Source organism: Callorhinchus milii, unplaced genomic scaffold (assembly GCF_018977255.1).
Source record: "Callorhinchus milii isolate IMCB2004 unplaced genomic scaffold, IMCB_Cmil_1.0 Scaffold14, whole genome shotgun sequence".
In the NCBI taxonomy this organism is placed as follows: domain Eukaryota; kingdom Metazoa; phylum Chordata; class Chondrichthyes; order Chimaeriformes; family Callorhinchidae; genus Callorhinchus; species Callorhinchus milii.
The window spans coordinates 11,837,488-11,864,474 of NW_024704755.1; the positions used below are offsets into that span (position 1 = coordinate 11,837,488).

The 26,987-nt window shown below is 41.3% G+C and overlaps 3 protein-coding genes across 3 annotated transcripts in view; 1 reads left to right on the top strand and 2 right to left on the bottom strand.

Annotated features, from left to right (window-relative positions):
* Nucleotides 1-8,881, bottom strand: part of cfdp1 (craniofacial development protein 1) — a 55,761-nt gene extending 46,880 nt beyond the window's left edge. Inside the window, 4 exon segments of the mRNA NM_001292753.1 lie at nt 5,149-5,273; nt 6,391-6,604; nt 7,165-7,282; nt 8,679-8,881. Of these exon segments, the coding sequence (NP_001279682.1) occupies nt 5,149-5,273; nt 6,391-6,604; nt 7,165-7,282; nt 8,679-8,739 (518 nt within the window). The 5' untranslated portion in view covers nt 8,740-8,881.
* A 475-nt stretch (nt 8,882-9,356) lies between these two features.
* Nucleotides 9,357-16,595, top strand: tmem170a (transmembrane protein 170A). Its single transcript, XM_042340529.1, has 3 exons — nt 9,357-9,575; nt 12,588-12,755; nt 13,707-16,595. The coding sequence occupies exons 1-3, from the start codon at nt 9,461-9,463 to the stop codon at nt 13,835-13,837; spliced, it is 414 nt and encodes a 137-aa protein (XP_042196463.1). The 5' UTR covers nt 9,357-9,460; the 3' UTR covers nt 13,838-16,595.
* A 3,396-nt stretch (nt 16,596-19,991) lies between these two features.
* LOC103176183 (dynein axonemal heavy chain 5-like) overlaps nt 19,992-26,987 on the bottom strand; it is a 57,622-nt gene continuing 50,626 nt past the window's right edge. The window contains 11 exon segments of the mRNA XM_007889590.2: nt 19,992-20,282; nt 21,158-21,304; nt 21,307-21,391; nt 22,131-22,283; nt 22,618-22,830; nt 23,249-23,464; nt 24,015-24,218; nt 24,888-25,093; nt 25,353-25,572; nt 26,207-26,452; nt 26,662-26,814. Coding sequence (XP_007887781.2) covers nt 20,131-20,282; nt 21,158-21,304; nt 21,307-21,391; nt 22,131-22,283; nt 22,618-22,830; nt 23,249-23,464; nt 24,015-24,218; nt 24,888-25,093; nt 25,353-25,572; nt 26,207-26,452; nt 26,662-26,814 — 1,995 coding nt within the window. The 3' untranslated portion in view covers nt 19,992-20,130.

A 26,987-nucleotide genomic window follows, 5' to 3' on the forward strand; every position in this document is an offset into this window, starting at 1 on the left:
GTATGCCAATGATGAAGCATTTTTACCGATTTACCGTGTAGTAATTCATCTCCTCCCCCATTCCTCCAGCTGCACAGATCCTATTGCTAACACAGACAATGGGTGAGTGCCACTGGTAACACAGTCCCAGCAGTGAACCATGGTATTTTGGACCAGATGGCACAGCATAGTTACCTTCCTGCCAAGCCTAAGCTTCACAAGGCTCTGCTCCTCTCTCACACCCAGACAGCTCACTCTATTCTGCTGCACTCATTCCCTGAGCCATTACCTGCTGCGACTTGTAACCCTCTGATACCCTCTGCCCACCATCTGCTTTCTAAACAACGCCAGGTCTAATTTGGAGTTAAATACTCTTTTTGCTCAGCTGTGGAACATTGCACTAGAAGTGGCCTTTAAATTGGACTGACTTTTATGGAGTAGGAATGTTGGCACTACCACAAAACAATCCATTTAAAATAGATACTGGTCTGGTAAACAGACAAACATAACTAGACAATTTCCATCATTCCTCAGCCTCTCACTGCCACTCATGTACCACAGAACATTTGGGGCATTCTCTCTCACTCTCTTTCAGTATCTTTTTGCACTCCAGGAAGTCTCTTTCCACCATCTCCCTACTTGAAGTGCTCTGGGATGCTACTATGTGTAAGGAGCGCTAGATAAATACAAGTTGCTCTTCTTGTTGTTAAAATGTGCATCTTTCACACAAAGAACAATATGGTTCTTTGTTCCTCCCAAACAAAAGATGTAATGAGATTGGTGGGAAAACAAAGAGGGAGAGGGTAAAAGCACATTGAGGTTTCATCACAAAAAGACTAAGAACCATACTGTAAGTCATTAACTAATGGATTTATATTTTTGGATATCAAAGGCCATAATACACTTATGGAAAAAATGTCCAGATGCTTTTAAAATAAGCAAACTATACTGGGACATCTCATTTAGTGAGGTTAAGTCTCCACGTTATGGGTTCTAATGTGTTTACAAGCTGTATGTGAGGTTAATTTTATACCCTGGCTCTGAAATTGTTGCTTGTGATAAGCTGTAATGCACAGTTCACAAAATACATTTCTATTTTGTTCACAGACCCATGTCCACGCGTCAACTCTCCTTTTACATCCATCACGACACTTATCTGCCTGGCTTTATTAACAGCAAAGAGAACGGTTTCATAAAAAATTTTTTTTAAAAAAAACAAGTACACTATTTGCTCTCAGGTTACTAGAGTAACCTCTTGGGTGTATTAAAAAAATCTGATTGCAGTGCTAAATCCATCATCAGTCACCTCTGCAATAAAATAAAATATTAATATTATTGGCCTCAATGGTTATTAGCATTACTAGCCTCCTGACTGCATCTGAAAGGCAGTGTCTGTGTGACTTGATGATGTAATCGGGCAACAAATCAAACACTATGGTCCTCTGATGTTTAATTACCAAGATCAGTGCTCTGTGCCGAGAGCTTGCCTCAATTTTAAATAGAAGTTTACAATAAGAACAGTGTTTTCTGGATGTCAGTGCGAGATTTTTACTTCTCCGCAGATAGACCTCCACTTGAGCATTTAATGTGCACTGGAGAGAAATATTTCTGTAGCAGAGCTCTCCAGCAGTGGTATAAATGGAACAGAGAGGAGCAATTACACGAGGAATGTCTGCGGTAAAAAGATTAGAAGTAAAAAGAAGATACGCAATTTGTTATTTAATTAAAAAAGGATGAATCATAGAACAGGATTAATATTGAACAGTAACATTTAACAACTTTTCTTGAAATAAATGTGTGGGTGAGGAACTAACGTTTTATTAGGCGAACCGTAATACCAAATATATCAGCACAGGAACTCCTGGTTCCTCAGTCTATGAATGACTGTTTTGGATGGGCGCATTCCTCGAGTTCAAGGTTCCAATTTCAACTGTATCAAATTATAATAACTAACTTCCATTTATATAGCACCTTTTTACATACATAAAACATATACAAAATGAAGTGAATGGTATATATATATATACACACACACACACAAACCTGACAGTTAATATGTGCTAATTATTTTGAATGTAGGGGTTAGATTTGGATAAACAAGGAATATAAGCCTGCAGAGCTATCTATTTCATGTACATATCATAGAAATGTAGCACTAAAATTCATAAAATGTCAATAGTATAATAGCAATATGCAGCAATGTCATTTGTTCATGCTACACTGCTCATATCTCAAGATAAAGTGTGCTGCTAAAACCTTTTTTTTTAAAAACATAGTATGTACAAAAATGTTACATTTATGTTCTGGCCAAGTTTCCACTGTGTATTCATTAATTTTCAACCGCCAGCAAATGCCCCATACAAATATTTGGTCCAAACAAAACAAAATGAGATGAGGTGAGCAATACATTTTCTTGTTAAGGAAAACTTCAAAGTAAAGGTCACAGCAGCTCAGGACTATTTTTCATTGTTTTTGCTGGTTCTAATACATTGCATTGGAAATGTCACGGCCATATGAATTTATTACATTATTTATGAACTGTGTAACCTACGCCAGCACTGACTGACCTCTGGATTGATCAATGATTCAATAAGTGATTATTTACATCCCCACCCCTGACCCCAGGGGAAGTCCTTCAATCTCGATATTCTCCAGGGCACCACAACTCCATTTTGTAACTTATTTTTCAAACATCTCCCAAGGTTTATGGAGCTTCTCAGCAGCATTGTATTCTCAGTCAGAGGCCGCTAACTGAGCTGTTTTTGTCTCTTGGAACAGTGCCTCATTTATGAAGCTGCTCGACCTCTGGTATTTCCAGAGATTACTCTGACGTGGACAGCCGAACAAGCTTGATTAAACGGTACTGCAGAAACTCAGAACCCAGAAAATAGACATAAAATCAACAGTGCCGGTATATTCTTCAATAGGGAGTCAATTGGGAGGACAGTTGAAGTGTCAGAACTGTGGAACAGCTTTGCCAATAATGAGACCTCTGACATAAAGGGAGGACGTCACTGTGTTGTTTACATCAAGAAAGGAGTGTTTCCTGCAATTTTCCCCTGGACAATTAAGCTCCATGCGTGACCTAAACGAGAGGGAAGCTCGGCTGCTTATCTCCAATGAAGTCCTTCTGTCTTGTTTTACTGAAGTGTACGCGTCATATACAAAAACATAGTAACAGTTTCTGGCAATGTCGGCCATTGGTCCTTCCAGCCTACCTATCCATACATCATCCATCTCAGCATCGAACAACCTTGAATGCTTTTAATTTCCAGGAATTTGTCTGGTTTATTTAGAGTAAGATCCATCATCTCCCTCAAAAATGTTCCCATACATTGAAGCACACACGCATGCATCCAGTTACATCCCAGTCCAGATGGCAATTAGACTGCCAAATACTTCAACAAAATACACACTGTACATTATAAGGATATCTTTTGAAGTGGGGTGGTGAGTGGGGGGGAGAAAGAGGGTAGTCTTGAGAATTAAATCTCAGTAATGTTACTTGCTAACTGGTAAATAATAATCATTGCATTTGATATAGCGCTTTTCACGTCTTCTAGACGTCTCAAAGCGCTTTACACAATAGACTGTAAAGTGAATTGACTGTATATTTATGGGCGAAATGTGGCAGCCAATTGTGCACAACGGTGTCCCACAAACAGTCGTGGATTGAAATGACCAATTTATTATTTTTTCTCTTGAGGAATTATTATCAGGCGTGTGGAGTAAGGAAACTTGCCCAAGGTTTCACCCTGCTGCGAATCAAACCCAGGTTTCTCGCTTGCAAAGCGAGTGTTCTAACCACTGAGCTACAGGACTCCACAGATATATGGTGCAACAATGCACAAGCTTTGGGGCACTTTTCAGAGCCTGTCCTACAGAACGGTGATGACAATGTTTTAGCTGGGACTGTAGGCAGCCTGTACTAGTGAGTTTAAGACAATCCGTGCCATGGAGTCTGATTTCTACCTGTACTTTCAGCATTCATAACAAGGAAGAGTACAGTGAGCTGCTCCCACCCACAAGCAACTAAAGCTTGTTTCTCAGACAGAATGGAGGAAGGGGAGAGAGAAAATAACACTGTAACAGGCAGCCCAAGCTCCAGATTTGTCCATTATTCCATCTGAAGTGGAGAGATGAGGAATCAGCAAGGCTTGAGGTGGGCGAGGTTTAAAAACACAGAGGACTCTCCGGATAAATAAGGCACATTTTTGTTTTCGGAAAAAAAAAGTACCTGAACCTGAATAATTTTAAAGTTGTGTAATTCGTTGATTACACTTGATTATCGTTGATTACGTTTACTGACTTAAAACCTGAATGGAAACAAGCTATAGATCATTTAATGGACACTTCAACTAATGCAGGATGTGCACCAAACAATCCAGCTAACAAGCCAATTTAAAGGCCTAAAACCTTTTAATCATCGGTGGTTTAAAACAATCAGCATATCCTATTGACACAGTTCTCAATGATGCATCCATTTATCCAGGATGCAGCACCGTGTAAAGGAGTTAAAAGGGTAAAGGCACAACAATAGAATATCTGCAGAAATACAACTGTAGCAATTTAACATGGGGTCTACAAATAATGGCAATTTTCTTTTGAACCTATCACACCAACTGGTTTATGAAGTCCAAATAACTGCAGGTGTAAGTGGAACCTGCAGTAACTCGACTGAAAATTTATCTCGTGGATATTATTCACAAAGACCCAGACGCTCAAAATACTAGACTTTTGTTTCTTGAGACATAGATTAAATCCTGGATGGCTGCCGCCCTCTTGTGGCAATGAGTTTGAGTTTCAGCATTGTTTAAACATTGATTTCTGTATTTGAATGCAAGGACATTGTTATAAAAGCGTTGGTCTCATGGTGTACAGTCACAACTTCATAACCTACTATAAACATGCTCATTTTGTTCTATTGCTTAGGTGCCTACTGAATTGTCAGAAGGCTGTTGGATCAAGCCCCATGCATTCAGGCCCTTGAGCTCATAAGTTAGGCCAACTCTAACACTAAATTAGTCTATGTTGTACTTCGAGTGAGATATTAAAGCAAGGTACAGTCTGCCTGTGCAGGTGGATCTTAAAAATCCTGTGGCACTTACATGCTTACATTACAATTTGAGATTTGATAGTGTTTTAATAAAACTTTGCAAGATCACTTACTTGACCTCTTCACCCGCAAAGTCAAACACCTTTGTTATTGTGACCTTTGTGGGTGCTTTTGGCTTCTCTGCCTCTTTCACTACTTCCTGAGGCTGGTTCGGTTTCTCTTCGGTTACTGACAAGTCCTATTCAGAAGAGATTAAAATAAATATAAACTTTATACGTTTCCAATCAATACAGTTATAAGAGAGGAAGCATAATTCAAGCTGCTGCCTATCAGCTACCCTGACATGCCTTGCTTCATCCAGAAGCTTAACAATTTACAAATCCCACAAAAGTAATTCAAGTAGGCTGGGAATAATGGGCAGCTTTGCGACTTGTCTTGCTGGGAGTTGAGCTCTTCCACCTCCAGTCTGCCAAAAGTTTCTTTTGCTTACATTTTTTTTTAAAAAAACATTAAAAAAATGAAGTTATCTTCTTGTATTGTTCTGTTCAACAAACACTATGGGGGATAATTCAGCTATCACATTTTCAGGCATGTCAAGTTTTCCCAGCCACCTCCCTTGATTAAATCTGTGGAGTCCTGTAGCTCAGTGGTTAGAGCATTCACTTTGCAAGCGAGAGACCTGAGTTCAATTCCAGGCAGAGGGCGAAACCTTGGGCAAGTTTCCTTACTCCACACAGAGCCTAATAATAATCCCTCCAAAACCAAAAAAACAACAATAAATTGGTCATTTTCAATCTACGACGGTTTGTGGGACATTGCTGTGCGCAATTGGCTGCCGCGTTCGCCCACAAATATACAGCCAATTCACTTTACAGTGTGTTCTGCGAAGCGCTTTGGGACGTCCTCCCGACATGAAAAGCGCTACATCAAATGCAAGGATTATTATTAAATTAAATCAGAAGTGCTTACAAATTGAATAATGAAAAAACATATACATATATAAAGGATGTTAAAGTTCTTCATAGCTTTTAAACCAGTTGGTTTTCAATAACAAGGATTTCAGTAGGGACATGCCTTCTTTACTGTTCTGTAATTAAACAAGCTAACGAGCCACATTGCGAAAGATCGACTGGTTAACATGTCCCTCAAAAACGCAGTGAAATCACACAGCATTCAGTGTGCTGCGCTGTTCAGTCTTCTGAGTGATGAGACTTGGCTGGTTTCCAAACGCAGTTCAATTTTTCAAAACTACAACATTCATCAATATTTCCCACCGCTCACTGTGGTCAGCACCATCCTGTAACGCACAATATTGTTTCTGATGGACTCTGTGCAAACTAACTGTTAATGATTACCTTTTTGTTAGGTGTCTGGGCAGCAGCAGGTGGTTTAGACTTGTCCCCAACATCACTCAAGAATCTGGCCCACAGATCATCAGCTTTCTTCTTCTCCTTCTGTTCTACGATTTCTGTGCTACCATTCCCTGGAGCGTCCTCCTTCAGTTCAGTGGCACTATTAACATCCTTCACTTCCTCACCTTCTAAACACAATACTCCTTTCTTTTGGTTTCTGTCAAAACAAGATCTTACAAGTTTAGAATGCAAGTACTGTACTTAATAATAATCCTTGCATTTGATATAGTGCTTTATCACATCATCGAGACACCTCAATGAGCATCAGAGTAAAATGGATTGACAATGTATTTTATGGGCGAAATGCAGCAGCTGGTGTCCTGGCTAACAATCCCCCAAATAAAATTGGTCATTTACTTCATGGTTGTTTGCAGGGCGTTCCTGCGTGCAAATTGGCTGCCATGTCTGCCCAGACACACAGTTACTGCACTTTACAGTAAATCTTGTGAAGCGGTTTGAGATGTCCTCCCCACATGAAAAATCGCTTTATAAAATGCAAGGATTATTAAGATATAGCCACTTGAACTTGATATTCGAAATCCCAGTGGGTTTCAGGGTTAGACTCTGAAAAGGAGAGCATCACACACAAGCTTTCCAAGTACGCTGAGTGGGTTCTTTCCCTGACGTTTTATTTTAGAGTGACCGCAGAGGATTAGCAACACCACATGGTTTACGTCCTCACACTCTGTACCACGTTATGTTAGGAATGCTATTTACCTGGCAAGGATTTGCTTTGCGGATTTCTTTGGGGATTTCTTTTTCTGAGGCTGTTCTTCTCCCTCTAGGTCGTCTTCTTTCACCAGCTCATTGACATCATCTTCACTATAGTCTTCACCTGTAAAGGTCAAAGTTTACACTGCACTGAATCCTTCTGCACAATACAAAACTAAAATGGAAATAGCAATAAGACGTTTACATTTCAATACACTTAGAGGACATGGTAGCACATCCTTAGTGACATGGCCACTGAAAAATGTACAGGAGGGGAGAAAGGTTGGGCAAGAGGATAATGGATCTTCATTATCTGTTCGTGCATATTACGGGACCTCAAAACAGCACCTCTTCACCTCTCCAATCTTCCCTTCCTCTACACCAGTCATATGAAGAACAGCATAGAAAGAGGCCATTGGATCCATCACGCCTCTGTGCTGTGGCTGGCTCCTCCACAATCCCAAATCCCTGCTCTTTTCCCATACAATTACCATCAAAGAAGCCTTTGTTAGGTTTTAAATCTCAGTTTGTATTAGGTGTGCTTTTTGGAACAGTGGAGTTTCTATATCGGAGCTCATTAAGACTGGTTGGGATAGGTTAATGAACCTGGCCGTGCACTTGCAGCATTTATTTATGTTATTTCATTCATTCACCCCATCAATATGCTATACTTCACAGTAAAATCCTCTGAAGCTCTTTTGAGATGTTGTCCCCACCCAGTGTTCATCTTACTCACTCACTCACTCACTCACCAGCTCACTCACTCACTCACACAGTCACTCACTCACACAGTCACTCACTCACACACTCACCAGCTCACTCACTCACTCACACAGTCACTCACTCACTCACCAGCTCACTCACTCACTCACACAGTCACTCACTCACTCACCAGCTCACACACTCACACACTCATTCACACAGTCACTCACACAGTCACTCACTCACACAGTCACTCACTCACTCACACAGTCACTCACTCACTCACCAGCTCACTCACTCACTCACTCACTCACTCACTCACACAGTCACTCACTCACTCACTCACCAGCTCACTCACTCACTCACACAGTTACTCACTCACTCACCAGCTCACTCACTCACTCACAGTCACTCACTCACTCACCAGCTCACACAGTCACTCACCAGCTCACACAGTCACTCACTCACTCTGTCACTCACTCACTCACTCTGTCACTCACTCACTCACTCACTCTGTCACTCACTCACTCACTCACTCTGTCACTCACGCACTCACTCTGTCACTCACTCACTCACTCTGTCACTCACTCACTCACTCTGTCACTCACTCACTCACTCTGTCACTCACTCACTCACTCTGTCACTCACTCATTCTGTCACACAGTCACTCAGTCACACAGTCACTCACTCAGTCACTCACTCACTCACCAGCTCACTCACTCACTCACACAGTTACTCACTCACCAGCTCACACAGTCACTCACTCACACACACAGTCACTCACACACACAGTCACTCAGGACCTGTCCCGCACTTACCCGAAGGCACGTAATCCTCGTCGTCCTCGGAAGAATAACTCTCCGAATCGTAGTCGGACATTGTCCGCCGACCGAGCGGGAGGCCGGGCCTCAGCCTCCAGTCAGTCGGTCTCCGCCGCCACCGACAGCCACGAGAGGCCCCGACCCCGACCGACAGGAAGGGCTACGGAAACCCAAAGCGGACACAAACCCCACCGCAGAATAAATGCGTTTCCGTCACAACTGGAGCCCCCAGAGAGACATCCTTCAGCGGCGCAACGTCCACACCACCACCACCACCACCACCAGCAGCACCTCACAGACCGGGGTCCGGCTGACAGTTACCCGCCGGGTCGCTCCGGCCACTGGGGGTTATCGGCCCCCAATAACATATATTTTGGGACTTCACAACAAACCCTCCCCGTCAACCAAACTTGGCAGTGGTCAGGTTCCGCCTTCGCGCCGCCATCATTGGTCGCCGTCCTGCGTCTTCTAGCTTCCTATTGGCCTGTGGGCACGTCAGTCGCGTGACGTCAGGATCAGCCGTGGCGCCCGCCCCCTCGCCTCCCCCCCCCCCACCCCCCACCCACCCGCCCACCCAACTCTCGGGGCGATTGGTTGACAGCGGGCAGCGAGCCGGTCCCTGATTGGCGGAGGGCGCTGTCGATCGGGACCAGACGTCACCAGGCGCCCGGCCGGCAGGTTAGGTTGCGCAGTGATGGCGGCCGCACGGGAACGTCGGGGGCCCTCCGATCCGCTTGAACCGTCGCCGTGAAGGAAAGGGTTTGTTTGATGGCCGAGACATGCACAGCGCGGGCTCCTTCTCCGTGCAGCAGATCCTGAGCCTGGGCCTGATCCCTCGGGCGGGCAACGCCACCTGCCCCAGAAACATCACCACCTCCTTATGCGAATTCTCCGGTGAGTTGTCTCTCGGCGGCGGCGGCGGTCGGGTCGGGTCGGGGCCGGGGATCGTCGCTGCTCCTCCTCCTCCTCCCCGGACACAGGGCCGCAGTGCGGTGGGGGTGGGTGGGCCGTGTCTTCCTTCCTTCGGTCGGTGCCACCTTTCCTAACCCCGAGTCACCTCTCTTGTGCGCTGCAGCTGCCGACGGCGGCGGCGGTAACGCCGTCTGACAGTCATTTGGTTCGAACGGTGTAACGGGAACCGTCACTTATGTTTCTTTCCCCCCCCCCCCCCAAAAAAAATAATAACTCAAATGGATAAATAAATGCCTTGTCCCGACCTCGCAGCTGAACTTGTCCGCGGATGTATCTGTCACTCTCTCCCTGTTTCAAAAAGAAAAAAAAATTTAAAATTTTTTTTTTTTTTTTAAAAATGTCTTATGTATGAGCAACGAATATAATACGTAATGTAATCCCCACAGCAAAAAAAAAAGAACTTTGCACCGAAGGTCAAATGTTGAACCCGAAATCCGACTTTAATGTCGAATGGACTCGGTGCTCCTTCCAATTACGGTTCTCCTCCTTCCAATTACGTGCAATTACTGTACGTAACGGAGCTCTGGTCACTGGGCTCTGTAGTCCATTCGGGTGTCTTAGCTTTTTTGTTCTCCTCCTCCTCCTCCTCCGGGAATTGGGTCAATCTCCAATGGGGATGCGAAAAAAAAAAGCGAACCTTGAATACCTACGCAGCCACGAATAGGACTCCTTTTATTCGGAGTAGAGCAGTCTAGTGGAACCTGGTTTAGTGCCAGTGCGGAGCGAGTTCTGTGCACTTGTTAAGACGCTCGTGTCATCACGTTGTTCGTGGTCGGGAGGTTGGATTGAACCCCGGCCTGTTTTTGTCCCAAAGCACAAAGTGTTCCAATCTGTCGATCTACCTTCCCGGCGAAGTGAATAGCGGCGTAATCGAAAATGTTCTGCAACTCTGAATGGATCAAAATAGGCTTTGGCCTTTCTCTCTCAACCCCCCCACCACCACCACCACCACAAACAAAAGGCTATTATTACTGGTGCACAACAGTGAGTTATTTGCAGCATTATAACCCTACATGTCCAGCCCACCACATAAAATGTGACTCAGTCCCAACGCACATATCCCCCCTGCAGCTCACTGATTTTGTGTCATATATAAACTGTAAGAAACATTCCTCTTGGACCACAGAGAAAATGAGTGATTTACAATAGGCTGTGGTAGATGACCATTTAATAGAGCGTTGAACCCCCTCCCTCCCCCCATGTGAGTTGTGTGGGTGATTGTCAATTGTGAAATATGAACTTGCATTTCACGGCGAGCATCTTATTTGTACCATAAGCGAAGTGTGTCATGTTGCTTTTTACTAAGCTATTATTCACATGATCTTTACCTTCAGAATAATACTGCATTACTTTGTGGGGCTGCATCGTGATGCTACAACAGTGAGGTTGTGTTCTCTTGTTGCTATAGCAGCACAAGTGCTTTGTGTTGCTGATTGACTTGTGATATAATTTTGAAAGCTCTTCTAAAGCTCTTTTATCTCCAGACTCCGTGAGGATTTTTAAAATTATACTGCTAGAGTTGTTGATTTTATTATATCAGTGGCAGTACTGTACCATGTATTTGCCCTCAAGAACATTTGCAAGGATGAGTTTGCAGATTGTTTGGGCTTTTTTGTGAAATTTCTTCTCTTCCGAAGGTGTTTTATTTTTTTCTTCCACCGGAGTGCAAGGGGAGAGGGGGTAAATGGGGCAAGGGGGTAAAAGATTGCAGGCACCAGTACCTCTCCCACCTGTGTATTTCCTTTGTCTCAATGAATAAACCTCCTGAGCTTCTGGCTGTGGGTTCAAATAGCATTGCTGATATAAGCAAGAATATGAGCGGGTCTACTAGATTATTTATTTCCAGCATAGCAAGTACGGATTTTGTTTTTTTGCATGTGTTTACTCAAGGCACTGGTGCTAGAGCTGTGCTGCTTTCTGTGGTAACATTTTAGGATAAACTTACTCAGTATCTAATGACTATTCAGTGGCTGGATAAACTGGGAAAGTTCACATTGAAGTAGACAGAGCTGAAAGGAGATCGGTTTGAAGTATTCAGAATTCTGAAGGATACAAATAAACTGAACCCTCATGATATGTTTAACGCTGCCTACAACAAGCAGACACAGAAAACTCTGCTCAGAAAAGGAAATGTGAACAGACAATCTAGATTTATGCAGAAAATTGTGAATATGTGGAACAGAACAGAGAGATGATGGAGGCAGACTGTGTTAGCAAATTGAAGAAAGAATGAGATAGCTATCTGGCATCGCAAAACACAATACAGTTGTGTATTTTTGGTAAGTTTGGGTTTGGTTAGGTGGAACACCATCTGATCCTGTGAGCAGGCATAATGTAAGCCTTGTGTTTGTATCAGAGTGACAATGCCTGAACTTGCAGGAATTGGTAAATCAATTCCAAAGTGTTTGGTGTAAGTAGGCAATATAACTCTGGGTTAGCCATCTCCATTTCTCATTACTGGAAGCAATGCTGTATCACATCCCTTGGTAACATTGACTGCACATATCTGTTTGGGTCCAAACACCAAACTGCTGTTTTACTGCAAACAATTTAGTTGTTCAGAAATGGTTGTCATTTGTTATGATCATCAATTGGGAAAGATAAATCTGAGACCTTGATTATTGTTGAGAATGGATCCTTATACAATATGCAAGTTCCACCGGGCAGTGGCCTTGGTAAAGAGACAAGGTACACTCTCAGTTTCAAGGCAGCTTCAGAATTGTAAGGTGCAATGTTTAGAGCTGTCATCAAGAAGCATCTCTTTACATCCAAGTGCAAACAATAGCAGAAATGGGTTACCAAGCAAGGTGGTCAGAGCCAGAAAACCCGACTCTTTAAGAACCGCTCAGCGATGTAATGGGAAAGGCTGGCAGATGGGCTTCTTTATTTGGACATCTCTTGTGATCGCTAACCTGTTTTTTGTATGCTTTACAGAAATGTGGTATGGAGTGTTCCTTTGGGCTTTGTTATCCTCTGTTTTTATCTACGTTCCTGCTGGGTTGCTGGGATTCGTCATGCTCCGGCACCACAAATATGGACGTTTCATATCTTTGGGTATCATCGGAGGCATCCTGGGACCCATCATTGCAGCAGTGTTGACGAGTAAGTGTATTTTTCTGAACAATTATCTTTTTAAAAAATCTTCACTTACGAACATTCTCAAAGAAAGTTTAGTATTTTCTATCCGACTCATTCTTCCTTTGGGCATTTATCATGTCAACTTTTAATCCTGTATCTTAGATATTTAAATCTCTATATATCAAAACTTTTCCCAGGTCAATGATGACCTCCCTGTTTCCCACTCCCTCTAGCAGAAAAACGTAATGTGATAAAGCAGGTATATGGGACTGAATGGATTGCACTTTCAAAGAGCCAGCACAGACACAATGGGCCAAATGGCCTTCTTCTGTGCTGTAAATATCTATGGTTGTAAATTAATCACCAATCTAATTGCCTTGGCTTCCGTGAGGTGTGAAGGGGGTATCTCTGGGTTTTTTTTTACTTCCCTTTGCGGAGACGAATGAAAGTCAGAAGGAAAATCGCTGACAGCAGTGAGGGTGAGAAGTAAACTCAGGCATGGCTGGAGTTCATTCAGGAGAACTCATAAATAGCTGAATTATTACTTATTTCAAGCATCAAATGAGAAACATGAAAGCTATGCAATCTTCCTAAGATTTCTGTAACTTTTGAGAGTTATAGAAGAGGTTACTAGGAAAGGTGGTTCTTGCCAGAAGATTGAGACTCCTTTTTTTAAAAAAAAGACTCAGTACTGTAATGGGAAGACAGTAGGATTGATATTCTGGAAAGAAGAGATGAAATGGGTGAAGGGATCTTCTTCTGAACGTTTCTTGTAAGAGGACTTGTTAAAGAGCAAAACTGACAGCTACGCACCTCGTTTGCAAGAAATGCTTTAAAACTTCATCTTTAAAAAAATGCAGAACTGCCATTGACAATTAGTGCGCCAGGTAAATTGCGTGTCATAGTTTGTGTTGCCGATTTCCGTGTCTTTAATAAATGTCCTATTCTTGAATGACTTGACCAATTCTTTTATAGGTGCAGCTATAGCAGGTGTCTACCGGGCTGCCGCAAAGCAAATGGTGCCTCTTGAAGCGCTGGTGCTGGGAATAGGACAGATATTTTTCGTTGTTGCCATTGCCTTCTTACGAATTTTAGCGACTTTGTAGCAGAGGCATTCTGCTTGTTTGCAAGGTCCAGGCAAACTGAAGCCCAAGTTTCACAACTTCACTAAACTTGTGGTAGATGTGGAGAAGATGCACCTGTACTTTTGCAGAATCCAACCAAGTCCCATGTCAATCATTGCTGCTCATTCAACACAGGAACTGGCAACGAGCTGCAATCCAGGCTTCTGCGGTGTGTTAGAAGAACAAAGGATGCACATATTAATTTTGTTGCTACATTTGCTTAAGTATTGAGATCTGTTCTTATTAAAACTCAAAGCAAAAAAAAGGTGACACTCGGATTAAAAGTAGGGCATCACTTTTGCACACGTTTTCAAACTTTTTAAAAGAAACTGTACAGTTTTTTTCAAGTTAAAGACTACTCTAGAGTATGCATGTTTATTGTATTATGACAGTAAAAGCCACTTCAAGTCTTTTTAGTTTGTTAAAAGGAATTCAGAACTTGTCACATTTGAATTGTGCCCATTGTATCTAAATGCTTCACCAATTATGGTAAAAGAGTCAGGCAAGTCAAACGGAAGTGCTACCAAAGGCAAGGCCAGGTAAGTATATAATCTGAAGGTATTCCAGCTTTCTACAGCTTAAACAAGGTGAACAAGATCAGTCATACCAATATTGGACTCTCCTGTGTCCAGTAGTTTGCATAGGAATATACAGAACTGGAATAAAGTATTGCAGCTCATCTGCTCAGTCCTACCATTTGAAAATCTGGTGCCCAAGAATTCTCCCTTGCTGTAATTTATTCCATTATTTACAGCTCGTTAGTTTGCAAACTACTTTTTAGAAATTACTGAATTGTTATATTTGACGGTTAAATGGCCACAGTGAATACCTAACAATCATTCTATTACCACAGATAACTATGCCTCATAGTAGAATCACTGCAGCCAGACAACTACTATGATTCTGATGGTAAATATGCTATTTATTCACCACCCTTTCTCATTGTACAGAAAACAAAAAGAAAATATCTAGATTAATAACTGATAAAGATGGTGGCGTGTTTGTGTTTTCAGCAGTTTTCCCAAGAGCCAAAATTAGGGCCCAAGCCAGACCTTATATATTCTGGTCCTACCATAGATTTTTAAGAGGAACTGATACATTAAGAGTGTGACTTTCTTAAGAGTTCAGAATTACTACTGCAAGTTTTTTTTGCTGAGCCAATGAATGAAATGTCATCCCCATCTGTAGCTAATCACCTGGTCTTTGTGATTGACTTTTTAACGAAGACACAGTATTTGTCCAGACAATGTGTGAATATCATTCTTAATTTTCATTTCCAACTTCCAACGAGCTAATATCTATTGGGTAAGGTCTGCCATAGACTAACTGAATTTATACACAGTTCACTTGTGCCAATCTTAATTAATTTTTAGTACTTGTTTAAATCAAAAACAAGAGAATGTTCTTGCATTTATAGCAGACAATCCCATCATTTCTTTTCATTGTGCTTTTTCATATTAATCCTGACATTGGAGTGTTCAGCTGTTTGTGGCCATTCTCTCCCTTGTAAACCTCTGACAAGAATCTGAGTTTGGCACATGGTAAAAAGTTGCATCTCAAAGTGCTTTGGTGTTTCTGTACTTGTCATGGTTTGATTGATCATTATTAATTTTCATTCGACAAAGTTTCCTGGCATGCGAGACAGTTGCCCCTGTAACACTCAGCACTTCCTCTGATGTCTCCAGTGGAATCAGCTTTCATATTCCCTTATGTCCACAACATGATTTAACAGCAGAGTGAGGTATAGCAGTGGAGTATTTATCTACTCCCTCAACTTCCTGCTTGTGCTCAACCCCAAGGCTTGCTTCTCACTGCAGTCACCATTTACTCTGGACTCAGCATCTGTTCCAGTTGAATTCAACAGTTTCCTCTGTTGAGCTCCAGTGATCCCATTTTTTCTTTCTCTACTCTCGCATATACGATTGATAATACATTAGTCTTGCACAGACCACTTGACTAGCTTGTTTTTAAACGAAATACCCATTGTAAACTGAATATCCAATGAGCAGCAATGGAATATTAAGTCCACAAGACTTTTGTTTTTGCCTTTTCCAGTTGTTATGAGGTCTTTGTCGCTCATAACTAAACTGGTTATTAAACTAAACATAATAATCCACAGTTCCCTAATGTATCCTTTTTAATGGTAACACATTTTCATGCACTTTTGTAATTCATTACTGATTTGCTTATGGAGTAATGTATAGGTAATATTAGTGATATTAATAGTGCTCTGTGCAGCACAACATAGAAACCTGCCATACTGTGCCTACTGTCATTTATATATTATACAGCAAATTTAGTCTGGGTGTTCAAAAGTTTTTGGTAGCACCCTGTTTGTCGTTGATTGTCTTAAGTTTAGGCAAAAACATTCAATAATTGTCATCTGCTTTTATTGTACGCCTGACTCCTTTCGAGTATTTACACAACTGGTATGTTTAAATAGCACATATTAATCGAAATGTATCTTTAACCGGTAACTTTTCTAAATGAGCAGTCATGGTTTGGCAAAACCTAGGTTCAACTGACTATGTTTGATTGGTCTATAAACGTGGTGGGTTTTAACAATGTGAATTGAAAGTTATTATGGGTTTTTACTGCTGTGTAATGATCAAACGTTTGTCTTGAAATTTATATTGTTGGGGAAATCAAAATTTTATTTTTCTACTTACATGGCTAATTTTGGTGACATTTGCTGGTAAATATATTTATAAAAAAATAAATTTTGTTAAATTGATTGGAATAGGTGTTTTTTTTAATGTCTTTGTTTATAGCGTAGATTTGACAGTAAGTACATTACAACCATAAACAGCTAAAATGTCATTCATGTTGACAAACAAATGTATATTTAACTCGGCTTGACGTTAGCAAGAAAAAGGCAGATTCTGAATTTCAGAACAATTTGAAACTTAAAAGAAAATATTACAAGACAAAAATGAAATGCAAGTGAAAATGTCAATTTTGGATCAATCTTAAGAATTCACATTGGTGTGAGATCTAATTTGCAGCTTAATGTCAATGGTTAGTTTCCAGGATGTCAACATCAAAGAAGCTTAACACACACCAGAGCTCTAGAACTTACCGTTCAATTAATCATTCAAACAGCTTTTTTGCAATTTTATAAACCGAACCAGGGAGTGGAATATTTTGTGTAATCTTTGCTTGTTGTTTGAAATGCATTCTGACAAGGAAGGCAAGTTTTCTGATCTTAAGTTTGCATACTGCTAGTTTTTAAAACCAAAAGATCTTTGAATTCACTGGTATATATTAATCCTCAAGGGTAGCGCATTTATTAGGACTTCATACAGATATTTTCTGAATCCTGGATCACACAACCTGCCAACAATGAAAAAGGCAAGGGTATACTTGCAATTTAATTTACTTTTTCCAATGTGCTGTCATCAGTGCCCTGGAATACTGTGGACCTGCCTGGCAAAGGAACCCGATTACGAAGACTGCCACAGAAGGCTGGCTCGATTCTGACATTCCACTGCCAGGCATGTTAGAATCGAGCCAGTTCAGCTCCAAGGAGATGCTGCTTATCTCCCCTCACCCCACCTCCCAATTTGAGCACAACAATGTCCCACAAACAGCCATGAAGTGAAAGATCAATTTTATTTGCGGGATTGTTGGCCAGGGCACCAGGAAAAACTCCCTTCTCTTTTCGATTAGTGCTAATAGAACCTTTAGATTCCATCTGAACAGGTACACACAGGATCCTTGTTTTAACATCTCATCCAAAAGACAGCATCTCCAATAATACAACTCATCCTCAGCACTACAATGGAGGGCCAGTTTAGACTGTATGAGTTCAAAGCTCCAAAGCAGGGCTTGAACCCACAACCTTCTGACTCTAGAATGAGAGTGCCACAAACTGAGACAGGTTGACACAAGGATGATGTTGGGCTGGAGGGGGGGTGTTGCTATGGCTCCGGGACCCATTGCAGACCGAAACCCTCCAGCAGCACCACTGTGAACTCAAATACAGACCACTTCACTACTTCTCTGAGAATGGCTTTTCCTTCAACTGCAACGAGATGCCAACAACACAAAGGGTTTCTCTTTGTTGGAATCGATTATAATAAGGCTTAAGAGGATAGCGCTTGTTTGCCACAGATGTGCTTATTTGAACAATACCACATCAACTGCCTGGGTCTTTTGCATAATGAACAAATCTTAACTCAGACTAAGGTTAGTTCACATTAATGGCTATCCAATTTCACATTGAGCACTAAGCATGTTCCAATAATTACCTTTCGATGATGCACTCTTGTACGAGTCAGTTTCCTGAGATTTTTTGACTCATCGCAAGAATGATATAAAATCTGATATTAAAAATGTTATTTGATTTTATTAGTTGCAGTTGTTAGTCAGTCCTGACACTCAGCGAGTCGCTGCTTATGACACACTCACACTTTTTGTTATTCTGAGTCACCACCACTTGTTCATATCATCTGGAAAAGCAATGCTGGAGAAGTAATGTGATCGTGCCTTTGGCCACCCTCCCACCCCCAACCCCCCTGTCCCCAACTCCCAGCTCGGGTCCAAAAATCCCTGATTGTTCAGCCCCCTGGGACATATTTCCGACGTGAAGGGCGCCGTACAAATGTAATTTGTTGTTGTTGGAGAAACCTTGGCACCATCCAGCACCCGGCAGCTTGTTTTTTAAGTTAGTTCAAAAACTAACAGAAAATGATGTCAGTGTGTTTATTCCCTGCACCTTCAGTCTTTTTCTGTTTACTTGCAGCACCTGAAACCTGTCGAATGGGTATAAAGAAAATACAACTGACAGAGAACAATTCTTACATAATTTATTACTTATGTTATGTAATCAACCATATCTCCATTGGTAACTGCACACATGGTCTAAATCATCATATTGTACATGTTATATGTACTGTACATCTAGAAAGATAATGAGAAACGTAAGGCAGGGCAGATGATTGTCTGGTGTGTATACCAAGTGGCAGCTGAAGCCTTCTGCAGTGCATGAAATCAATGTTTAGAAGAGGTACAAGTAATATCTTCTGTAAAATTGTAAATATAGAGAACACTCTGCCCCAGAAATCTGTAGATGCAGAATCAATGAGCTGTTTAAATGAGGGATAGACAGGTACTAGGACAGAAGGGTGTAAAGGGGTATGGTAAAAGGGAAAGGAATTGGGATTGAAAGATCTAACAACCTGGTGGTGCAAGCTAGATGGGCTGAATGTCCTCCTCCTGTTCGTGCTTTTCTATGTTCCTTTTTAAACAACTTGTAGAGATGGTTTCTGGATCGGGAAGCCCCATCACACAAATGGGTAAGAGACAAATACTGAACAAAACACAGAATCCTGCACACAGGAGAGGGACTGCTCACACCGTGGATAGTTAAGCAAACTGGGGACTGGCTGTTTACTGTGAGCAATAACATTCCATGCTGTGAAATCAGGAACAATCTGTACTACTGCTGTGATTATACACTTCTGTATTGAGCATCACAAGCAACTCTGCGGATGCTACAGACAGATGTAACACACTGCGCCAGTTGCAAAAGTTATCCAACACTTAATGAATCACATGGAAACAAGGGCAGGAGCAGCCCTGACAGTTTAGTGAATAGAACTGCAGTTTATGGATTGGGAGCTCACTGTTAAAATCCTGGTTTGTGCTGAGTGTATTGGTCTCAGTTGGGACATGGTGATGGACTGAATTGCTCCCCGCCACCCACCCCCAGCTTTCTCAGGTTTACAGGGGGGAAACCAGGCAGAGTTCCCGATACTCCTGATACTAGTCCCTATTTGGGACCTCTATTGTGCGCGTGAATAGCAGCAGCCAGATTAGAGGTTAGCTTGGCTGTGTAGTCGCATGGCTTTGCCAATGCTCACTGCCAAGGCTCACACAAAAACAAATGGCTGCTTAGGCAGGATGCCAGAGGGCAACAAACACCCGTAGGACCACAGCCCAGCATAAGGAGGCTGGGTAACAGGAGCAGAAGCATATTCCAACGAGGAGAAAATTAGATTAATTGGAAACATTTTTAAAGAAAAAGTAAGACAATGATGGACAAGTAGTGATGAGCATTGTGTGTTTCGTGAATAGGTTTCACTGTTACTCTGTGTGAGCTAATCTTAGCTCTAACAGCAAAGGGACTCCATAATACATAATGTAGTTATTTATATAGCTGTTCATTTCACATAACCTTCCAAGGTCTTCCCCACCTGCGCCCCCAAAATTCTCTTGCAACCTGCCTGTATAGTATCATTAAGCAGCATAAAGAGAACTCTCTTCAGTGCATTTCATTTCACATCACAGAGCAATGCGACACCTCTCAGTACCCAATGTTCAGAGGATAGGTGACTTCTCAAGTCCACAGCAGCGATGTAGTTCAGATGTGTCCTCACTGGCTTTTTATAGATAGGACAGGAATATACACGTGTATCTTTAGAACCTATGGAAAATAAAATTTAAAAAATAGAAATCATGCTAATCTCCTACTCAGACATTTAAACTGCATTGCATTGTTCAAGGAAAACGTCACAGAGCAACATTATAACAGCCACCTCGTATTGTGTAGGGTTACACCTGCACAGATGGCAGGAAACGAACTGTGTGTGTGTGTGTGTGTGTGTGAAGTAGGCAACCTACGGCTTTGTGAAAATCTTTATAGCTGGTAGTTAAGAAAGGTGACTGTTGAAGAGTAAATTGAAAGTGTCTGCGAGTGTAAGACAGAGCTAAACGACAAGTTGGGATCCACGGGGAGCAGGGTTGGGAAAAGAGCAAAGAGACTGGGATCGAGAGTTAGCTTCAGAAAGTTATAAAACCATATGAAACAGATTGGGAATGAGAATGAAGGTAAACTTAAGTAGGAAGACAGATCTCCCAGCCTAAAACACAGGGCCACTAAGAAAATTGCCTTAATATTTAAGTGGGTAATATGCTTGGAACTTACCATTGAATCCACAGAATATGAAATGAATAACATGACAGTAAACTCCTGATAACTCCACCCTGGTTTAACTTATCACTACAAGTCATCATGTTGTCAACATTTATGTATTCATTCATTTGCCCAACTTGCCACTCCGAATGATTCATTACTGAGCTCCTTTCTGTTGGAGTTTTGAGTCATCGGGATTTTACTATATTTATCAAGTTGCTTTTCAGGTAATATACTGTACAATAACAATGTTGAATACTATACACTGACATTCATGGTTAAAAACTGAAATCCAACCAGCAAAGCAGAAAGGAGAATTATATCTGTAATACATTTCATCGCAGTCTAACAAGTGAATCATGTACATATTGATTTAGCTAACTTACTGTGATGATTAATAGCAGAGATATGAATAGCTGGCATGATTTCGAAAAGCACTTTGGGTTTGGATTCTGTCAGTCGGTTGTTACGCCTGTCCCATCCAGCACCCTCTAGATAGAGACCATAGACATAAACTCCCTCTGAAGGAGGCTGGTAAGATCTTCCTTGGCTGACCTACAGACATTACTGTGCAGCACAACACTGTCCAGAGCCCAGCCCTTATGAATCCGAGTAACTTCCTGTTAGCATGAAAGAAAGATGCACACAAATTACCCCTCTTCACTTTAACGGCAAGTAGCAACCAATCCCCATGTTACTGTATAACATGTCAATCATTTCTGGGGTGAACATTATGCTCATTGAGGCATCAGCCCTGGAGAATAGAATACCTTTTCACTTCGGTCACTGAGAAATCCTCCTGTGACTCACAAAGCCACAGTGCAGTTATTTCCCTGTTGGCAAAAACATGCAACCAAATGTGGATGTTGCACAAGGAAGATTTCTTTTTAGCAGAAGGGCAATTTTTGCTCTGTAATTTTGGTATCCAGCTGGTGTAATATACACTTTGCTCCTGAACCTGTAATTACCTTTTTTTTACATAAATCATTCAACTAAAACTGTTGCACTCTGAGGCGCCTAAACCCGGGCCTTAGGACATCTTCCCAACATGAAAGGTGCTGTATATTTGTTGTGTTAGCTTACGCCTGTGGCGTTCTGCACATCTTATATAGCGCTTGTGACAAGAGAATAAACCCTGTCTCTGCCTTTCATGGTTATTGCTGATCAACCTATGTTTAAAGGGAGCTAAAAAGGGCTGGTGCCCAATTATCCCCCTGTCATACACATATAAATGCAAGTTGTTGTTCAGACAAATATTTGCTTCTGCGTGATTCCTGAATAGGAATTACTTCTACTATTTTGATCCCCACAATACCGCTTTACCATTGACTGGGTATGACTGCCATATTATTTCCTGACCTGTCTCATTGCCGTGAGGAATCCTTGAGGATTGAAGAATCCAGTCATCCAGAAGCAGGTTGGGCTTCCTTCAAAAATCCACGAGTGAAATTGAAGGTTCCTTTCCAACAACTCAGTGAACCAGAATCCTAATGTACTTGAGGCCCAAGATGCCTTCAGACATGTTTTAAAAAAAAGTTATTTATAATCAAAACAATCTGTCCTGCAATGCTGAATCCCAACCACAAAATGAAGACAATTTTGTTCCTGATCTTTACATAATTATACACATTCTGCACAAACAGCATTGTGCAGTATACATTTGTATTAAACTTTTTTCAAACCATGCAAATATTGGACTGATATGGGTCACTTTATATTACATGCCGAAGCAAGCAAGGGTTTATTAATCATTATCCATTCATTCAAATATATGAATATTTCCACGTTTTTAAAAATATAAATATATATTTTGTGCTATATTTAGATAGAATTGTTTCATTCTTACCTTGAGCCACCTGACTGGTATGCGTGCATCATACATACAGTCTAGTGCATCTCGCAAGTTCTCACTCATTATAATGGTACCGTCTATGGCCAGTTTCAGGTCCGTTAATGTGCTTCGGACCAAAGAGATGATTCGTTGCATGCAATCAATTTCTTGATGCAGGAATATGTTCATTGGCCGAAAAGCCCCCATCTTTCGCAACCTTTCTTTAACCTTCAACAAAACAAAGAGAACTGAAGCATTGGGTAAGTAATTCAGTTGCCACAAGCCAAAGAAACGTATTTGGTAAGAAATGTAAACTACATACTATTCAATTCTGATCCTTTGCCCTCAACAGAACTTTCCCAATGCTTTACTGTTCATTTCAAAGTAGAGTACCCCAAACTGCACACAACATTCCAAACGTATTCCAAATATGGTCTCACAGGTGATATATAGACAAGATTGTAATAATAATAATAATAACCTCAGATTCCAAGCATTCGTGTTTTGGACAATTCTTCACACAGAATCTACTCGGTGTAAACAAAAGATTTTTCAAAGTGAGTGAAATCCGTGTTATCTAATATTATACAAATACCCCAAATTACCATTTACAATGGAGAGAATTAGGATTCATCACACAACCTACTTCGTATGATACGTATTCCACAGGCAATTTCGACAGCATGTCATCAGCAAGATGGGCAACAACAGCCTCCCTGGTTTCCCCACCCCCTGCTGAACTGTCCTTTGGCTGAATGCTGAGAATTGCATCAAGTACATCTTGGGCGAGTTTGCTTTGATAAGTGATATCAGCATTTGGGTGAAGACCAAATACCTCTGGCGTGTCATATGCTGGCAGGGTCTGTGGGGGCACAGGAATCTAAGATTTAATTTCTCATTTATTCCACACATAAATGCATTATAGAGATTAAAGTCTTCATTTGTCATTTATTTATGCCTTTCCCCAAAACACCTATAGTTCACAAGCAACGTGGAGCAAGTAGCACTGTGCCACGATAATGCATTCAAATGCAGAAGTCAGGTCCAAACATGTTGACACTCAGTTTGTGATCTGAGTTTTATCATCAGGAAGTATCGAGTGAAGGCTGAGCAGTTCACAAAGTGGAAAAAGAAATCAACGGGCAAATCTCCCCGAAACAAGAACCCCTTAAATATTTCCAATTGTTGATTTAGAAAATATTGAAAATGAAACTGTTAATGTAAAAGTCAGGCATAAATTAGAGATTTATCTCATCTTCTCTCCAGCATTCTTTGCCCTTTATATTCTCTTGCACTGTGGGACTTGGCTATTTATATATAGCGTATGTACATGAGACTGAAAGAGAGAGATGGTGTAGAACTGTTCCAATGATATCTTTTCTCAAAACCAAGATTAAGAATGTTCAGGGAACCTGTATGTGTTGCATATATTGTTCCACTGCAGCACACTTAGGGATGCTGTAATCCTTGTAAAAGCAGAAGTCGGATCCAAACATATTCTCACTGAACCAAACTTGGGCATAAGTGTTTAACAAGCGCTTATCATAGTCATCTGTGACACGACCGCCATACTGAATCTCTCCAATCATGTAGTGGATGGTGTTCCATGAGGTGCCCTGGTAAAGACAAAAAGGCAATCTAAATGTAAAACTTATAACATGAAATCAAACCCGGACATGCTGTAATCCAATGTGCTCTACCACAAAATAGGGATGAAGACTGAGAAAGTTTGATCAATTGGAGGAGGAGGATAGGCATGGACTCAGTTCCACCAAAATTAGTTTTTGGAACTAAAACCATAATATTTTGGGGGTTAGGGAGAATCTATAAGAAGATAATAATAATCCTTGCTTTTGGTATAACGCCTTATCACATCTTCGATACGACTCAAAGCGCTTCACAGAATATACTGCAAAGTGTAGTAACTGTGTATTTTGTGGGTGAAATGTGGCAGCCAATTGCGCACAGCAGTGTCCCACAAACAGTCATGGATTGAGTGACCAAACCATTATTATTATTTATTTGTTTGTTTGTTTGTTTTGAAGGGATTATTACCTCCAGAAAAGCGATCCTCCAATCAACTAACAACCAGGTTCCTACTTACTGCTAGGTAAACAGAGGCGTATGGAGTAAGGAAACTTGGCTAAGGTTTCGCCCTGCCCAGAAACCGAACCCAGGTCCTCTCTCTCGCGAGTCGAGTGCTCTAACCACTAACCTAGAACTGAGATGGTTAAAACATTGTATTTTTATGAATTAGTAATGCAGTTGAGTACTTTTTCGAATACCTTTTTGGAGTCTGTGTCATCGAGATGGTTTTGCACAAATTGAACTGTGGCGTTTAAATCTGCTTGGTTAAACTCGTAAGGAACGTTCCAGCCAAGAGGTCCAAACTTGCGCCTTTCTTGCACGGTTGAATGAAGGAAGGCTACTGCATAAAGCATGGGTTTCCAATGGGGTGTGTTACTTACATCTAGCTGGTCTTGATTAATACCTTAAAATCAAAGCGGAAGTTAATACATGCCTTTAGCTGTGAGAAGACAAATGGAATGGTTTTGTTACATTCTACAAAGGTGAAGATTCAGGCAAATTTCATGCAACTAATTAATTTGCATCTTTTAAAAAATACTATTCGGATCGGTGCTCTAGAGAAATGTAAATTTAGACATATCAGTCTGCACATGTTTGTAGCACATTGTTAATGCAATAAAGCTAAATTAGCAAGTGCTAATTGCGCAAAAAAAATCCCATACCTGCGTATGTGCGTTTCAGTCCAGCTTTTAATCCCTGTGGTGGCTCGTTGGTAAACTTAATTGACATCTGAAGTAGTGTAATGGGGAAGTGTTTGTGCACCTCAGTTGTTATCCATAGTCGGAAGGAAGCACAAATATTCTCAGTCTCAATGATTGTGTCCATCAGTTCATCCATGAAATCTAGTCCCAAGTGACAGTTCTGCAGTAACGCCCAGCCTCCCTAAATATTTCCCGATAAATTCACAACATCTTTTACAATTTAATTTGACAATTTAAATACCCAACGAAACACCTTTTACAATTTAAATGCCCAAATAAAGTCGTCACTTTAAATACATGGTAATTAATGTAAGATCGTTGTAGTTGAAAGCTTTAACTGACAGTAAGAGCCTTCCCTAGACTTTTATTATGCACAATTACAAGGCAAAAGGCTTAATCCTCAAGATCACAAGATCATTTTGGCCCGTCTGATCTCATCCTTCCAGAACATCATCCCAGCATCAAGCTCTAGTGTCCTGACCTCAACCACTCCTCCTGACAACCTGTTCCAGTCATTAATTAACTTCTGGTAACTATCCTGAAATTGGACAGTTAGCCCTAAGTTTGCTAAACTTGTGTCCTATTGTTGTATTGTCATGTTGCATCCTAGTGTCCTGGCTTCACTTTTTCAATGCCATTTACAATTGTATACACCTCTAATAAGTTCTCCTCTGAAACCTCTCAAGACTGAAGAGCCCTAGGTCGTCTAATTGAACTGGAACCCAACTAAAGGGACTGTACTTAAGCTGACCTTTGATACTCAGACTGAACTAGAAAGTGAGCTCTACGAACATAATGAATCTTCCTCCACTTACATTGCACATTGTCTGCTGCAGCAACCTACGGATGTGAGTCTCCTGCCCCTGGCCCATCGAGACAGAGCGAGTCACAATTTTGAGTCTTTTTCCAAGAGCAATGATGCTCTCTGATGGATCTGAGCCCATGGAAAGGAAACAGATCAGAGGTGTCCTGGGTGCAGATTCCTCCCAAGTCTTGTCAAGGTCCAGAACGACAGCTTCTGCGTACCTCTCACCCCTCGAATCGATGATGTATTTGCGGGCCTGGAGTCAAAAAACATGCAGGCGAGTGGGATAAAGCTAAATAGTAGAAATTACCCAAAGAAAATTCAACAGGTCACCAACCAATAATGAATGTTAAGCACAGTACGTTATATTTCACCTATTGCTGTGGAGCCAGGCCAGCAATCCTCTTGTTTACAGGAAATCGTTGGAGAAACATGCAACACCATTCGATTTCCCACAAACGTTACCTGTGCAATCGTGCGGTCAGGACACCAGGATCGGACTAGCAGGAGTTTGCGAAAGCAGTCGAGAGACTGATGGTAACCGTCAGGCACAAGCTCCTCCTCTTCTGGAGCAGCTTTATCAAACCAGTTTTTCCACTGCTTCTCATTCTGAGCAATCTGCAAATAGATGGGTGAAACCTGCATTGCAACAGACTGAAGCAAATCTCTGCTGTATAATTTGTTTTAAAACAAATAGCAATGCAAAGTAACTCTAATTGTTATTGAGTATTAGGGCTCAAGAAAAATATAATGATAATAAAAATAATAATCCTTGCAATTGATATAGCACC

What these genes read in the sequence shown, in the direction of transcription:
- tmem170a (XM_042340529.1), top strand. Translation starts at nt 9,461, where the DNA reads ATGCACAGCGCGGGCTCCTTCTCCGTGCAGCAGATCCTGAGCCTGGGC. An exon ending in CTCCTTATGCGAATTCTCCG is followed by an intron (nt 9,576 to 12,587) that starts GTGAGTTGTCTC and finishes TATGCTTTACAG; the next exon opens with AAATGTGGTATGGAGTGTTC. An exon ending in CATTGCAGCAGTGTTGACGA is followed by an intron (nt 12,756 to 13,706) that starts GTAAGTGTATTT and finishes ATTCTTTTATAG; the next exon opens with GTGCAGCTATAGCAGGTGTC.